The 16,958-nt window shown below is 35.7% G+C and overlaps 1 protein-coding gene across 1 annotated transcript; it reads right to left on the reverse strand.

Moving 5' to 3' along the window:
* Positions 1-107: 107 nt before the first annotated feature.
* Positions 108-15,423, reverse strand: LOC131779969 (soluble guanylate cyclase 88E). Its single transcript, XM_059096589.2, has 10 exons — positions 13,767-15,423; positions 11,238-11,449; positions 9,375-9,504; positions 7,782-7,928; positions 7,368-7,514; positions 6,628-6,787; positions 5,871-5,980; positions 5,340-5,429; positions 4,683-4,994; positions 108-4,439 (listed from the first exon to the last, which is right to left on the reverse strand). Exons 1-10 carry the CDS (start codon positions 14,568-14,570, stop codon positions 4,284-4,286), a joined length of 2,268 nt encoding a protein of 755 aa, XP_058952572.2. The 5' UTR covers positions 14,571-15,423; the 3' UTR covers positions 108-4,283.
* Positions 15,424-16,958: the final 1,535 nt, after the last annotated feature.

Consider the following 16,958-nt stretch of genomic DNA (forward strand, 5'->3'; position numbering starts at 1 on the left):
AACCAAAAAACGGTCGGTAACTTGAAAACGTTTCAGTTTCCTCTAGTCTTCCAATGATCGAAACACAAGCGTTTTGACCAATACGAGCGCGCTCAGCGCTACACTCATTTCTTAATCACAAAACTTTTCGTATTATTGACTTCCTTTATTGCCTTCTATCGTACAATACAAACCAAACTAAACCCAAAGAGGTGTCCCAGCACCCAGTACAATGAAATTCATTTTCATATATCGTTTAATATCCATATGTACAATATTCTATTCATTAGAAGCTATAATTTTCTAATTTCATCCCTGACACTGACCTATCTACATTTCTTTTGATATCCTGTACCAAATATAAACTAATAAAACATCTGTGCTTGACAGGCTAAACTAGAAAATTCATTCATGATTGACGTGTTTACTCGGATGCTTAGTCTCGATTACAAACGGGCTGTTGTACTGATATAAACACTGACATCCCTTGCACATTATATTTATGAGTATCATAGCACTATGGCAAGATAAATGGCTGTCTTTCATAAATTAAAATCCTTGCTCAATGCTTCAAGGATCTAAAATTAACGGCACCAGCGTTCAAGCGAGGAAACATAGCATTTCCATTAGCAGTAATCTTACTTGCGGTCAAGAGATTTCGGTGTTAAAGTGTTTTGCTCACTAAGCAATCAATTGTTACATCATAAACAGCCGAAATAACATTAGTACCGATAAGAACTACCCTTGCAAGCTTTAATGTCTAACAAAAATGTTAAAAAGATCTCTGTATCTTTGCTAATTAAGCATTTCATTTTTATTTAGATGTTTAGGTCTGTCTAGCAAGCATGATATCTTTCCCACCAGTTCTAAGAACAAGAGAACCAGTCTGCAGTTCGCTCCAAGAAGGTGCTATATCAGGCAGGCGCTCCTATTCTTAAGGCTGAACTTCTTGTTAAAATGGAGAACAGCCTGAATTCAAGTAAAATGAAAACTTGCCAGATCCAAGTCCAAATTGCTTTCCTACTGTCCTCATTAATGTGAAAAGGGTTACTGATGACAGTAATGTAAAAATTGGCTTGTCAATTTGCTCTGATCCCTATCACACTTAATTATATCTCCAAGTAAATACGTGCGCTATGATTGATAAATTAAACGGGCCGATTTCGCTGTATGGTGCGCTAAGTTGAAAACTTTGTATTCAAATCTTACTAAACTCGTTTTTCTCGGTCCGTACCGAACCTTGTTTTTTCCGCTCAGATTTATGGCCCGCGCACTTCGCGCTTGGGTAATAAATCTGAGAGAATAAAACTCGGTCTGCACTTACAGTATGGACTTCGAACTCGATTAGTAAGGGGTAGTGATTCATTTTTTCGAAAAGTAATGGAGTTCATAATTTTTATCATGAAGTAAATACATCAAAACTATTCTCTATTTACAAAAAAGCGTCCTATCCACTTACTAGTATATTCAAATCTATTGTACATCCCGTGTTAATCTAGGCTAGTATCTACATGGTAAAAGTTTATGATACATGCAAGTAAAAAATATTTCCAGCATTAAGCCATAACCGGCCAAATAACCCTGGAAAGATAAGATGAATCTAACAGTGTTCACTCACTATTATTACCATTACTCTAAGAAAAAAACAAAAAAAAAACCAGCAAACCGGTGGAAGAAAAATTTAAAGAAAACTACTGCAACAGTTTTGTCCTGCAAACCCCCCCCCCCCCCCCCCCCCCTCAAAAAAATAAGATAAACAATACTGACGACACAGACGCAAATAAATAACTTACTTTCCAAGCCCCTGGGAGAATGATCAGCTCTCAATTCCCCTGATTAAGTAAACAATGAATAGAAGTGAGTTTTTCTGTTGGTATCCCATACCAAATGCTTAAAAAAAATTACAGCAAGACGAAATATTGATGTATGTCCCCATAAATATCAGAAAATGGCGAAAAAAATCATAAGTTGTTGTTGTTACAACATAAAATAACTCAAGAACCAAAATAAAATTAAACATTTTCCCCAAAACATCAAAATAACATTCAGCCCTAGTTCATGTAAAGTATGACGCAGGACTCGTCGCATGTGCAAGAAAAATTTGGAAGATCGAGTTAATAACTTACGTTACATTAAACATACTCTCACAATTGTTTGCATCAATTTATACAACAAAAAGAATGTTGAAATAAGAACTTTCAAAGATTCAAACATACCTAAACACCAAGACTATACATAGAGTTTGTTTGTGTTTGATGATCAGTATACAAGTAAGATTAGTTATTGAAATAAGATAAGATCTAACATTATTTCTTCACTTGCAAGTTAAACATGGCCATGAGCATGTTGGTACCTCCGCCTGTCCAGTTCATAATCACACAAGTAACGTAAACTATGAAAAGATTTTTGTTAATGTATGTCTGCGACAAAGAGTGAGGGAACGAGGTGTTCTAGCATGGCAGGTAGTGGAATTTTCTACGCAAAAAGGAATATCCCAATGAAATTAATAGGCAGCAATTGGACGAGGTTGAGCATGGTATCATGAATTATCAATATAAAGGTTCAAGTGATCTGCCTCAGCCTTCGGCTTTGGCAGATAACACAGACACGAGGTTTGATAATTCATAATATCATGCGAAAACCAAATTTAACAATTGTTTTATCATACATTTTTTAAAAAAATTGCAAAAGGAGACATAACTCTCTGAGTTGTAAAATACATGAACAAGGTAGGTACATACTACTAGGTAGACTTTGAACTCGACGTGATAAACCAATATCTGCAGCAGATATTGGGTTATCATCTTAACTTCTCACGTTATTGTATATTGACTTAATGCTCTCAAACAATCCCAGTTTTCATAGGCTACTGTATTATAACATCAGATATAAAGTAGTATTCCTCAGGAAATGTGCATATTTGATAATTTATTTTCTGAGCCTAGCTCACAATAATTTCTCTTTAAATTTTTTATTGTGCTATGAATTTTATGGTGTAGTAATCTTTTGGTGGATCAACCAGCCCTTTTTTAATATATATTAAGAAATATCTTGTTCATAAAAGATCACTGATCTAATCTGTAGTGACTAATTACCCCCTATGTAATATAACATATCTCTGCATAATTAGAAATAGCATAATGATTAAAATCCTTTTAAATTGATCAAAGTCGACCCTTAAGAACAAATTTACAATAGGTCGCTTAAGCTAGAAGACATGAATCATCCAGTAAAAGCATTTTTAGGATAAACCAAGTTATAAACACACAAAGCAGCCCATGTCCTGAGTTCAACTTGATTTCTGTGGCATCCTATGATACACTTCTAATCCTTGTGGATGGGACCTCATCCATATCACTTCAGGCTACTCTCAGTATTTTGTCAAGTTCATTTTCAGTTCAGCTGTGCCTACAATTTTGTTAACCCTTTACACCCTAAAATCAGTATGGATATTCTCCATACTGTTCTCTATACATTTCTTAAGGTGCTAACAAGGAGAATTTGTTTAACAATCATGGGCCTATTTGGTTGGTGATCATTTCCTTTATTCTCATGACCTTAATGTATGATTCAGAGGTGATATTGTAGGGAGAAATTAGATGCTAGTAACTCTTAGGGGTTAAAGGGTTAGCAATCCTGCTTAGGAGACGCACTGTGAAAGTTAAGACTCTTGCCTTAGAACACAACACAGTGAGACAGGCGCAAGTCTCAAATTTGCATCTAACCAGCTAGCCGACAGATTGCCAGCCCTGCCAATTATTAGGCCCTTATGTCTCCTATCCAGTACTGTAACTATTTTTTTAAAAACATTTTATAAAGGAACATTACCTTGAACATGTAAATCATGTCTAACGACAATCAAGGCATTTAACAACATTAAAGGTCAATGTACAAGGCTGCTTGTATGTTAAGTTAATGACCCCTCCTTCCATGTTAGCTCCACCCACCCTTTTTTCACTCAAGACAAGTTTAATAAATATTGCTGTGCAAAAAATTAATCAAGATTCTTCCTGAGCCATGCCACAGTTTCTGTATCTATAAAAATCCAAGCTGCCTCAGAGTTTTGTTCAAGTTGTTCGTTTCTAATTCATGCCAAACTATCAAATCCTTCAACATCCAAGTTCCCCTTTCATCTATTCTGATAACTTTGGTCAGAAAGTGAAAGAGAGATTTGATGGTTCTCTTCAGGCTAGTAGTAATTGTGCATGTTTCAACATTACATGTGACTCCAACTATTGTGCTGTAAGCACCTATTAATAAAATTATAAGTGTACAGATAAAATTAGTTACCAACCAGTGATAATTTAGAAAAGACTGCACATGGTGGTTAGTGTCGAATTGGAATTGTTGGCCTTTACTTCCTTCTTGGTATTTGGTCCATTTTTCATGTCTGATTTGTTTTGTTTCTCTTCCACAGCAGGATTGTCTACCTCTATTAAAGTATCTTCTTTAAAATTGACCTGAAAAAAAAAAAAAAAGAAAAAAAAAAAAAGAAAAGAGAAATGGTAAGTTTGCTTTTTCTTGGTGAATGTAGCATTAAAAGGTATTACTAAAGTGTAAGTCACAACTGCCTACATCAATTTTTATTAAAACATCAGATATTGTTGGTTCTAGTTTGGCATTTTTTCCACACCTATTCATTGAAGCTCATTGGAAATGCAAAATTTTGTGTAACTATGGCACAAAAAAACTTATTTTCTCACCTTTTCCCATTGGAAGAGAACTCCATTATTAGAGCTGTGTGGTGTGTGAGGAACATGACCATAGTAGGCAACTGGACAGTCTTTCTGTGGTATCACTACATCATCTTCTGTTTCAATGAGTTCCTCCTCTTCAGGCACAGAATCAGCCTTGGGCTGAAAAGTATGGCTCCCCATGGTAGCATGAGACATTTCCCCCTGATGGTGTCCCCCAATTGCAGTAGTGTGGCCTCCCACCATAGACATATAAGACTGGACCGCTTCTCCTCCATCTTTCTTACCAACAAGCCAGAAAGTCTTCATTCCTCCCTTTCCCTAACAGCAAGTATACAGAGAGAAGTCAGTGTCATAACTAAAATGCATCTTATTTTTCTTTTCCTGTCCTGTCCTGGCCAAGGTTTACCAACTTTCATTTTCATAACCAAGCTCAAACTTTACCATCTTTTCTACCAACTCTCTGCACAGGATTCTTTGTGTATTGCTAATGTAAGCCAAGTTCATACATGTTTATGGTAAGTTCTATGTAGGTTAATGAATAAAGGGGGTAAGTTTCTATAGAAACTGTGGTTCTATAGAAACTGTGCTGCATCGTTTGGAGAGTATAACAAGGTAATTTGGTATTAACAACTGAAATAGGAGTTTGCAAAAATAAATGAGTACCTTGATATCAATACTCCCTCTTTGCTTCATGAGATAGTTAGCAGCTTGTAAACAACTGTAAGTTGTCTCACTAACATGAATTTTCATGGCCTAGACAGACAAGAAAACATTCCGAGATATTTTAGTAAATCACAGAACAGCATGCCATGAAAATGAAAAGAAAAAAGTAAAACAAGTTAGAACAGATGGACTAAACAATGAAAATTAGAAACAACTTATGATAACAAATGTATGTGAAAAACAAAAAGGAAAAAAATTAGCACATTACAATTATATCTTAATCTTGCTTTTATAAAGTGTAAGCAAGCTACCATACTTCATTCTTCATCAAGGTTCCTTCATGAAAACAAAAATTGTTTTAATAGAAGAGATATTTTAACATTACAAAAATTGCACATCTAAAATGTCACCAGTTTGACCTGAGCTGTGACTTTTAACTCAGCTTTGAATTTTGTAATTGTATGCATGCCTTCTAATCTTACTTTTCTTAAAAAAAAAAACGATGATGTACTTAAAAAAGTAAATATGTACCAATCCTGTAGACTCCATCCTAGAAGCAGTGTTGACAGTGTCACCAAACAAACAATACCGAGGCATTTTCAAACCAACAACACCTGCTACAACCATACCAGTATGTACACCTAATATAGAATTAAGACAAGCATTAATTACTGTTTCGAATTCTTATACGGACCAAATAATTTGGCTGAAGAATCAAGACCTTAGAATAGTACTTCTCATGACACAATAACCATGAAACACAATGACTTCATACAAAAACACTCATCTTCACCCTTCACACTTGCATTTGATGTGCAAACATCATTAGGATCTGCACTAATACATGTCTGTTTATTCAGATTCAAAATATAAAATTCAGATTCAAAATATAAAAAACACACACAAATTTGAAGCAGAAGTTTGTATTCAAGAAGGATGTTAAAATTAATGGTCAAACATGGTGGTAAAGTGCTAATTGGGGGTGCAATCACATCACAGCCAATCTTCACTTGACTCAGCAATATGGCTCTGCAATTCTTTGAATTTACCTACATTTTCCCCAAAATCAATGGATCACTATGGTTGTTATTTATTGACCCTACACCTTCCCTTGTATTTGCATTGCATTTGCACTGTATTTGCATTGCATCACCTAAGTAAGTCACTCTTGTAGGTTTGACTGTTACCCCTGGTTTCAAACCATTTGCTTTATTACATGTAACCTGAGTGAAAATGTAAATGATAGTACAGTTAATTAATGAGAACTTTACTGCAAACATTTCCTTACCTATCCTTATCTTAAGATATTCACTTGATTTTGATGGATCACCGAGTGTTGGCATGGCAGCTATCATATCCAGTGCAAGGTCTGCAACATGTTCTGCATGATACATACTCCTTTCAGGGACACCACTCACCACCATGTATGCATCACCAATTGTCTCCACCTGTAACAAAATGTTAGTTCAACCATAAGTGTGACCAGCGGCTAATTTCTCCTCAGAGTTATTCTGCTGATATCATTCACTAAGATCTAAAGAGTAGAGAAAATGATTGCCAACCCAAGAAACTTTGATTGTTAAAAATTCTCCTTGTCAAGACCAAAGGAAATATAGAGAACAGCATTGACAATGTGGATGATGATGATAAAGGTTTAACTCCAAAAGAAATCATGGACTAAGATTAGAGGGGATATAAGCAGCTCTAATGAGGCCATTTCATTGACTCTGATTTCTCCATATGGTAAGGTAAAATTAATCCTTTAAACTTTCCAAACAAAAACTAAGGGGAAAAAAGACAATACTATGCAAAGAAGATGGGAAAAGGTGAATAACATTTTTATGAAATGGGATAACAGAGAGGGAGAGAGTGAGTTATATTGAACTGTTTTAAAAGGGCAATTCCAAGACTATTTCCCTATTCTTTTAAATAAATAGAGTCACTGAATTCCTGTGAAAAGATATTTGTACATTCCTAAGTTTGATGCAGAATCAAGAAGCTTGCTGTCAGCCATAGGTTATCACTCACTTTGTAGACATTATGCTGCTCACTGATCTGGTCAAACACAGTGTACATATTGTTCAACATGGTCACCACTTCCATGGGGCTAATAAGTGAACAAATGTGTGTAAATCCAACCACATCACTGAACAGCACAGACACATCATGGAACATCTGGAAAAAAAAAAAAGACACTCACACACTCAGGATTTAAGGGATTAATTGCACAATCGTTTGATAATGCCCAGGTATTGCACATATGGAGGTACATATTGATGTTAACAGAGGGTTTCTTAAAAAAAACAGCAAATGGGTGATGGCCACAGGGAAGGGATAAACACACAAGGCACACAATTTTGCCTAATAAAACCTTACTTGGGATAATTAATTGCAGTGTCCAATCAATACAGGTAAATGGCAAGGTGTTGTGAATTTGCATACCTCGCAAGTATTCAGAGCTGGTTCACCCTGCCTGAGGCGATCTGCAACTGTTCTGGGGATCATTTGATAGAGCAGTGAGTCAGTGCGCCTCTTCTCAATGTCCAGTTCCTTCATGCTCTCCTCAAGCTTTGCACTTTTGATCAATTCCTGTAAAATAAAATGATCATTAACAAATAAAAATATATTTCATGGATAGGGTAGTTGAGTTTTTAAACATTCATTGTATGTTTTCCCTTCTTTTATAGGAAGGGGGGTACTCCATATGCAGAGAAACAGGTAAGGAGAGGAAAAAATCACATCACATGTCTTGGAGCTCGTGAACTCCTCACAAGAACACTGGGATTAATATTTATCATAAATTAAATCAATTTTTCAAGAATATTAAACTTTCTGCAGGAAAGTGCGCATAAAGATTGTAAAGATTCAAGAACATTCAAGAACTATATCAATGAGATTCCTTCAGCAACAAGCTGCATGCCTTTTAAGCAATAAAAACACTCAACAATATTGAACACACCAACTTGAGCTTCAGATTGTCTTGATAATGTACTAGTTATTGACTTATAATGATTTTGTTTTGTTATCTGACAATAACAAACTGTGGAGAGTTCAATGCTAATATACCTATGTGATCTATCAACTTAAGATGGTTAAAATTGTTTGCATACTGTATTATCATGGAGCAATATGCAGGCATCTAGCAACAAAGTGAATATATGACTGATCCACCCAGTAGGGGTACAGGAAAAAAAAAGATTTCAATTTGCATTAAACATACTCAAACTGACAGCTGCCAAAATACTCAAATTTCTGCTATGCTTCCACTTTACAGATTCTCATTGATCAGTATAACCAGCTAAGAAGGACCACTAATGAAGTTAGCAATGTATATTTACAATGCAACTGCTGCTAAAATATTATCAACAATCTGATCTATTTGCTATATATCGAACACTTGAATGTTAATTGTTTTCTCTATGTTTATTCAAATGCATCTACTGGTCATTTTGCAGGCTACACCCCACTATGTGTACACAGCATGCATTTTGAAAAATGTTGTAAAAAGGTATTCACTTATAACGCTCTCAAATACAATTTTTATGATAAAAATCATTCCCCAGATCTGTAGAAGAACTTCATAACTTCATTCTGGCATTTATACACAAATATTTAACATAGATAAATATTATCTTGTTTTCTATGAAAGCATTCCTACAAGTGCATGTAATATTATGCTACATTTGTGAAATCTTGTACACGAATACATTCAAAAAGAGAAATTCAGAAAATGCAATTTTTATTGTCTAAATTCATGGCTCAGCTGTAATAGGGTGTTAATGTTATCCACAGAGAAGGCTTAACCCTTGACACCTTAACATCAGTATGCATATTCTCCATACTATTCTCTACACATTTCCTAGGGTGCTGCCAAGGAGAATTTGTTTAACAATCAAGAGTTTCTTTAGAAGGTGATCATTTACTTTATTCCTAAGAACTTGTTTGATTCAGGGGTAATATTGTAAAGAGAAACTAGATGCTGATTGCTTTTAATATTAGGGGTCAAAGGATTACCAGTAATATTGTCTAACAAACCTGATCAAGAGCCAGCCTGAGTTCTGCTGACTGCTGTGTTCCAGCAAGCACAAGGTCTCTGCTTGAGTCGTGCATGCTCAGGTCATTGATGTACAATCCAAGGGAGCACATCACATCCAACTTTTCAATGCTGCAATTAGAGCACAAATTAGACTGCACATCTTCTAAGATCCTATGACTTTGCTAATGTATTCCTGATTTAAAAACCCCAACAAGGTGTAATATTACCAATTATAACCCAGCCATTAATTTTTGCATGACATTATTGACTACTTTATGTGCAAAATCACTGGACAGCTATCTTGCAATAATCCCCATCTTTATTTTCTAACAATTATTCTTGTAAAAAGGGGATATAAGCAGTGGAAAAAGCCAGTCAAAGAGTTTCATGATTCATCTCTCCTATTTTACATAAGAAAAAAACAAGCTTGTTTTGTAGAGTCCTGAGAGATAGTAATATCAAAAAGTTGGTTACAAATATGCATCACATAGAAAATATGCATCTTCTATCAATTCAAACCTTACTTTTTTACAAGCAGTTTTTGCATGATATAAAAATTGATAGGAGGGTTATAAAATATACAACCCCCCATCTGGCTTGCTGGTATATTGGCTGATAGCATCCCTTTCTGAGAGATTGTTCTTAAAATTTCACATTTTGCCTCAAAGCTTCACTTCTTAGCCAAATATTCATTTTTCTCTCAGCTGTGGACATCATCAGCCAACATGACAGCTGCCAAAAGGGGTTTAATAAATAAAATAAATAAGCCTATTGGTAATGACTACAAATAAATTCATAATTTACATATTGATAACAAAGCAACAAAGTGGTTTATAATTGGCTGTAGCATATATATCATAGTTTGGAGTTTGTTTGTCATCAAGTTATTCCACACCACACTGAAACCTAAAAAGTTTGATTTAGGAGAATTAGGAAAAACAAAGTTTAGTGAGAATGGACTTTCATCTAAAAAGTGACTATTTCTTGGAGAATTCATTTGCCTTACTGGGGAGTAACTCCAGATCTCTATTAAAATTTCTCACAAAAATCTAAAAATTAAGGCACTATGAGGTTCCCCTTCTAAGTGATTCCAAGGAGCTGGTGGTAATAGTTCCCTTGAGTGGTAGATTCTCTTATTAATATGTTAAAGTGCATTTAAACATCTGCCCTTTCATAAACTTTCAGCGATGAAAACCTTTAGTACCCCAGTCATGGTGCATTAAGTCATATAAGAACTACAATTATATCTGTTTCAACATTCTCTTTGCCTTAAATTAAGCTATCTTGGGATACAATTTATCTAGCTGTGGTTTCCACTTACTTAATAATTATCCATATGTGATTTACATACATGCATACATCCCTGACCATCACAAGCAAAAACTCCCATGTGTTATGAATGCCTGTGTGCAATTGATCTTCTGCGCACCTATACACTATAATGTTATGCCACTCCTTCAACAACTTCACTGGTTGCCTATCCACCAACGTATTGAGTTTAAAATCCTTTTGATCACCTTTAAAGTACTCCAGGGCTCAGCTCCTAAAAATCTCAGCCATTAAATTTCTGTTTAACTGCCACCCCGTCATGATTTACGGTGAAATAACAAGGGATTTTTTCTGAGCACCCCAAAGTGTTTCACGAAAATTACCACAAGGGAATTGATCCTTCATGGCAGCAGCGCCGCAGCTTTGAAAAATTGAAGTCTCTTCCCATGAAAATTCAGTATTTCAGGAAAATAATTTTAAACTTCATCTGTCTATGAATACCTATGACCCACAACATACACAAAAATATGGTCACCTTGCAAAGTAACACAAAAAATATATAATTCAAACTCACAGACTCCAAAATCACTTACATCGGAGTAGCAAGGTATACCATTGATTGCCAGTCTTCCATATACAGCATCTGTCCCTTAAGATGGATATAACATAATTCATTGGAGACACCTTTATCAGTTCCATTTAAAACCATTTCTCCATTTGCACCATTCTCCACAAAAGCAGCACTATTCTGTAACACAGGCTTGATGGACTGTAATTCAAATACCACATTTGTATGCAATGTAACCTGTGAATGAAAGATGTTCAAGTTCACTTCTTTTCAATCAACTGTTCCTGAATTATGGAAATAATTGCATCTTTCTTTAACACAAAAATGTAAAGAGATTTTACATGGTGACAATTTGTGGGTAACCATCAGATCTTTATGTATTCTTCATGACACCACAAATTGGAAAATATGTATAGTGATTAAAGTATTGCAGGAAAGTGTCAGAATTAATGAAGAAGCAATTATCCCACTTCAGATATACATAATTTTGGAAGGTTTGTCAGAGGAGTATATTAGTTGACAGAGTAAAAAAAATTCCAGCTGTAAAATCTTGCCTTTAAATACACTTGTACTTACTACCATAAATGAAGTCTACAACCCAAGGAAAATATCTCTCTATTTACTTCCCAATATAAAAAAAAGCCCTATAGCTCAGTTTTGCTTCAAAATTTCTCTCTATTGAAAATTTTAGCTTCATCCCTGGTGCTAAAATCAAATCATATTTGAAAATCTATTTCATTTCATATAGAAATGAGCAAAATTTCAGACTTGTCTGATTTATTGTTTGCTTTAACTATTTAGAAGTAAGTGAAAATTCAGAGGCTACACTTGAATACTAAGAGACTCTGAATTCAACTCAAACTCAAAGTCAAAATGATGTTGTTTATTTTCAACAGGGGAAAAAATTTTTCATTGCATCCAATATCACTTAGCCATTGTGTGATAGCACTTATCTACGGAAATTCACTTTATTTAATGAACACGCAGGAAGTATATACATATTAACTAAAAAGTAAAAGGAGACAAAACTATGATCTACTTCAGAGAAACATATTTTTTTAAAAGATGCAATTCTTGTTTAAAAAGAAGATTCTCTACAACAAAATTCTTCCTCACAAAAAACATATCATAACCAATTCTGGTTTTCTTTTTAAAATCTTTTCCCAATCTCATTGTTTGATATTGAAACAAAGAAGATGCAATTATAATGAAAGTGAAAATACACATGAACAAACTAATAACTTTATTAAAATTTCATCTTGACTTCTAAAAATAATTCTGTCTAGAAGCTCAAAATGCAAAGAAGTTTGAATTATTTATTTGCATGAATCAGATTGTAAGGTAATTGGTACACAATTTCTCTGACTGAACCTACACTATTTTAACATTTACTTCTCATTTCCCCTATTCAAACTCAACCTTATATCTTGCCATTTAGAACCAAAATTATAAAAAGTTGCAGCCATTCACCTGAGTTTTCTACATGATTAGCAGCCATATTTATAATACACACTTCGACAATATTGATGTGTGAAGAAAGTTTAAGTATAGCACAAAGCCACACCAAGTTAATGAAAAAAGGAATGAATCTTTCAAACAGAACTGATTCAGTGGTTGAGTATATTAATAAAATCAGTTAACTATGCAGGGTACAATGAAAATGTTCTCAAATAGAAAAATTTAACTCCTTTTGTAAGCGAGACACAAGAGATAGCTGCACCTTAGCTTTGAAACAAATATCTCCTTTAAGGCTCACTAAAGCAACCCAAACTTCTGAGCTGAGCCACAAGTATTTGTTTAATTCTTCTTGTATCAATTTGAAACAAATGAATAATATTCACACTATATTGCAATATGTCCTTTTCATCCCTTCCAGCAAAACCAGAAAAAAATGACAGCACAAAATTGGTTTATAATGAAACAAAAATTGGAGATATTTAGAGTGTATTTGATTCTGTGATTGTTAGAGAGATTTAAGGAATTACTTGAATAATATTTTGGAAAATTTACTTTACATTTATAACATCAACCCAAACATGAGGAGTTAAACTGCAACAGACTAGCACATTCTATCCCTAGCAGCAAGCTATATACACCTGCATCTGAAGCTGTGGACCAAGATAGCTCTATTTTTAACCGAAAAAAACACTTTGATAAATTCTCTAACCCTTTCAATATATTCATTGCATGGAGGTCTCAAAGTAAAAAAGTAAATTATGTTTTCCAAAAAAGGGTACGGGAACAATGTTTTGCATGTAGCAACAGTGGCTAAGTTATGAGTAAAGCTTTAAAAATTTGTTTAATAAAATAAATCGACACATGTATTTTTAATTCGCCAAGGGACACTGTTACACGATTATAACTAAACCTCAAATGAGTAAAAGATTGCGTTTGCCCTTAAAAACTTACTTCAAAATAATTAATGTGGCAATTTTTAAGGGAACGAATCCCACAAATTATCAAAACCATATCATGGTCACTGAAGGACTAAAGGTTGGATGAAAAATGAAGTAAATAAAGCTACTTAAGAAAAAAAGAGATCATGGCAACCTACGTTTTCCCATGTAAAATGGACGAAAGGTCGAACGAGTGTGAACTGTGAGACAATAGTTTTTCCAGGAAGAGCGGGCAATATAGCTTCCAAGCTATTTCCAGTGCTGGAAATTGCCATGTCTCGATCAAAGACAATGTGAAATGGAAAAACCTCGTAGAAAATTTCCATCGGTATCTTCAAGCTGCCGGTGTCGCCATTGAGGGATATGACAGAGTGACGTTTAGGTCGTCGACGTGTTTCCATATAAACACTGTTGTCGAATGTGAGTTGAAACAAGGCGTAACTGCCTTCTTTGTTTTCATTGTACTCCAACACTTCGACGTCCACTTCAATGTGGTAGAAGAATTGACCGACTGCTTTTATCTGGCCAATCACGTAATACAGAAACCCTTTCCTTGAGGATCGATAATGTAACGTGAGGCCACTCTCTGTCTCATTTTCACAGAAAAACGACGGTGCTTTTAGCTTCGGGTAAGTGAACCGCAAGTACTCGTGGAGATTATCCAGACCATTTAGGAAATCTCTCATGTGCCGGCCGAGGACTTTCAAAATCCTGTCGTAACCGTACTGACCTATGAATCCGAGAAAATGAAGGCCGATTTCTTCGGTAAGTGTTTCTCTGCTTGCATTCGTTACTTCCAGAGCTGCTTGTACAAGACGTACCATGATATCCTCGGAATATACCTTGTGAGTGGCAAATGTATGATGCCGTGTTCCAGACTTCTCCACAATTTTGTTCCACACCGTTTCACCATATTTCTCTAGCAAGACACTGCGAAAATTCTCCAAAAGCAAGCCGTACATGTCAAAGGTAGCCTCCGCGCAAATTCACGGGAATATTGACAGATGGCTCTGATCAATATAGTCAAACCATGAGCGGAGCGTATTAAAAACAACCAAAAGCGTCACGCTTACCGCCGAATTAACGTGAAGCAGATGGATCTAATTGATTAGCGATGAAGAGGAAAAGTCTAAAGAAGGCCCGAGGGACCTTGACGTGTCGAACGCAAACGGCGACAGATGACGTGAAATTGGGATGCACGAAAAAATGAAAGCTTCGCGATTACAAATCGAGTCATTCTCGCAACATCAAGATGTTATGTGGAATAAATTTAAGTGTCACATAATAGTTTTCATCGATATCGGCAGAGATCACAAAGGAAATACGTAAGCCGCTACCAATTTGCGATTCGCCCCTGCACTTTTGCGCACAATAGATCTAACCAAAGCACTTGGATACGATTAACAAAGAGCCCGGAAAGAAGAACATTAATGAACGACTGCGAAGCTTACTGGTGTCAACTTGGATTGCACTGAATTCGTCGTTTAACTAATCGGCTCGCCTCCGCTTCAGAAAACTTAGTTTTCCTCGTAGCCTAACAGCGCCCGTGAGCCCAGTTTGAAGTCAGCGCGCGCACAGTTTGAGTGAAATTAAGGCGTGACATTTGATCGCGAAAGTTCAGCTTCCCGCCTTCTTTAGCGAAGTTCGCTGCACGAAGTCTGATATGGGCATAAATTATTCACGTGTCGACTCGTCAGGTATCGGTGAAAATTCCCAAAGTGATAAATTCGGAGCTGTCTCCTTAGTCTAATTTCTATCCGCCTTTCTAAAGTATTTTTAGAAAAAAACGAAATGTTTGTGACCGAGAATGTGTGACAGTAGTGAAGTGACATATTTTGCAGATCGTCCTGACGACCAACGAAATAAAGAAGAAGACAAAAATCCAGACAAAAACAAATGAAGACGTAAATGATAAGCGTGAGTCAGCTTTGGGAAACCTTTTTCTAGAATTAAAATGATTAACATTAAAATGGAGTTTTTTCTTGATGTACTTTTTACTCAGTTTTTCAATTATCTGTCTGTCGATCGATCTATCAATTTATCGTTCTGCTCATTGATCTTCACTGATTTAGTCATTCATTCGAATCCTGTCCTCTCTAAAGTGCAAGACTGATGCAAGTTTTGCTTCTTCTCGAAAACAGCAGGGACACGCCGAGGACAAAGATAGAGTTCTCCGTGTGAACAGCCAAAAGGGCTTCTTTCTTTACATGCACGTATAACTTTGATCTTTATTCACCCTTTTGTTGTATCTGTTGTCATAATCCAAAACAATGAAAGTCAAACATAAGTGAAATTAAAACAACACCGTCAGTCTAGCTAAAAATAGCCTATCGACATGCGATGTGTGTTTTATAGAACTGATTTAAAAGGTAACTACACAAAGAGAGGAAAATTAAATCACCAGGAAATAGTAATCAATCGAATGAGTTTCGATGGAACCTCAACTTGACATTGTTGAGAGATAATCAAAAGAAATCATTGAGGTATGTTTGTTACAAAAAAACTCTCTCCCTGAAAAACGAGACAAAAGCTCTGTTGGTTCTCTCAGATTCCTGGAATTATTTACCGAGACCTTCAGAGATGTCCTGACAGCTGTGTTAACGCACACGAGCACGAATATTTCAACAGCTTTGTTCGTCTCCTAAATTACTCTGTTTGTTCGGTCGAATCCACAGAAACATAGAAGGGGTTTATCAGTACTTTGTTGTCAGACATAAGGCATATTATGTGTTTAATTAAATTAAACGTAACGAGGCATAAAGTGAATTAGGTCACGTCCAGCAGTTATAATAATGCTTGGCTCTATCGGATTGATGGCAACTTGCGTGTTTGCTAGCTACGGCGGCTGGTTTACCGCTCGAGCTGGCAACCTAATAAATTCCCTGTTAGTGGAGGCCTCGTTTTCCTCGTATGCTGGATACAAGGAAAAGAGGCCTCTGCTAGTAGAGAAATAAAAAATTACACAATATCTGCTTTTCACTTCACAAAATAGGTCATCCAAGAGTGATCTCTATCATGTCCGAACTTGACCACGAAACAATTAATTAGTAATCAGATACCCACATTACGGCTGATATAGCGCCAGCACGTACGGATTGTTTAATCACGAAAACTGCTTATTTTGAGTGGTTTGTAATGTGCTCTCTGTTTCTTTTCCTGGACGCAAAAACAGTGGAACTCTCGATCCACCGTGTCTACATTCGGGCTTGAGGCGAGCCAAACCTCAGGCATCCAATCTGATATAACAAATTGTTATTTCATCTGGTGTTTTAACAAGTGCAAAGCTCTAACTTTTACAAGAAAATTTTATTTAGGCCAACGAAAGAGTCGATATCTCAAAGCAGAGCCTG

Source organism: Pocillopora verrucosa, chromosome 8 (assembly GCF_036669915.1).
Source record: "Pocillopora verrucosa isolate sample1 chromosome 8, ASM3666991v2, whole genome shotgun sequence".
NCBI lineage: Eukaryota > Metazoa > Cnidaria > Anthozoa > Scleractinia > Pocilloporidae > Pocillopora > Pocillopora verrucosa.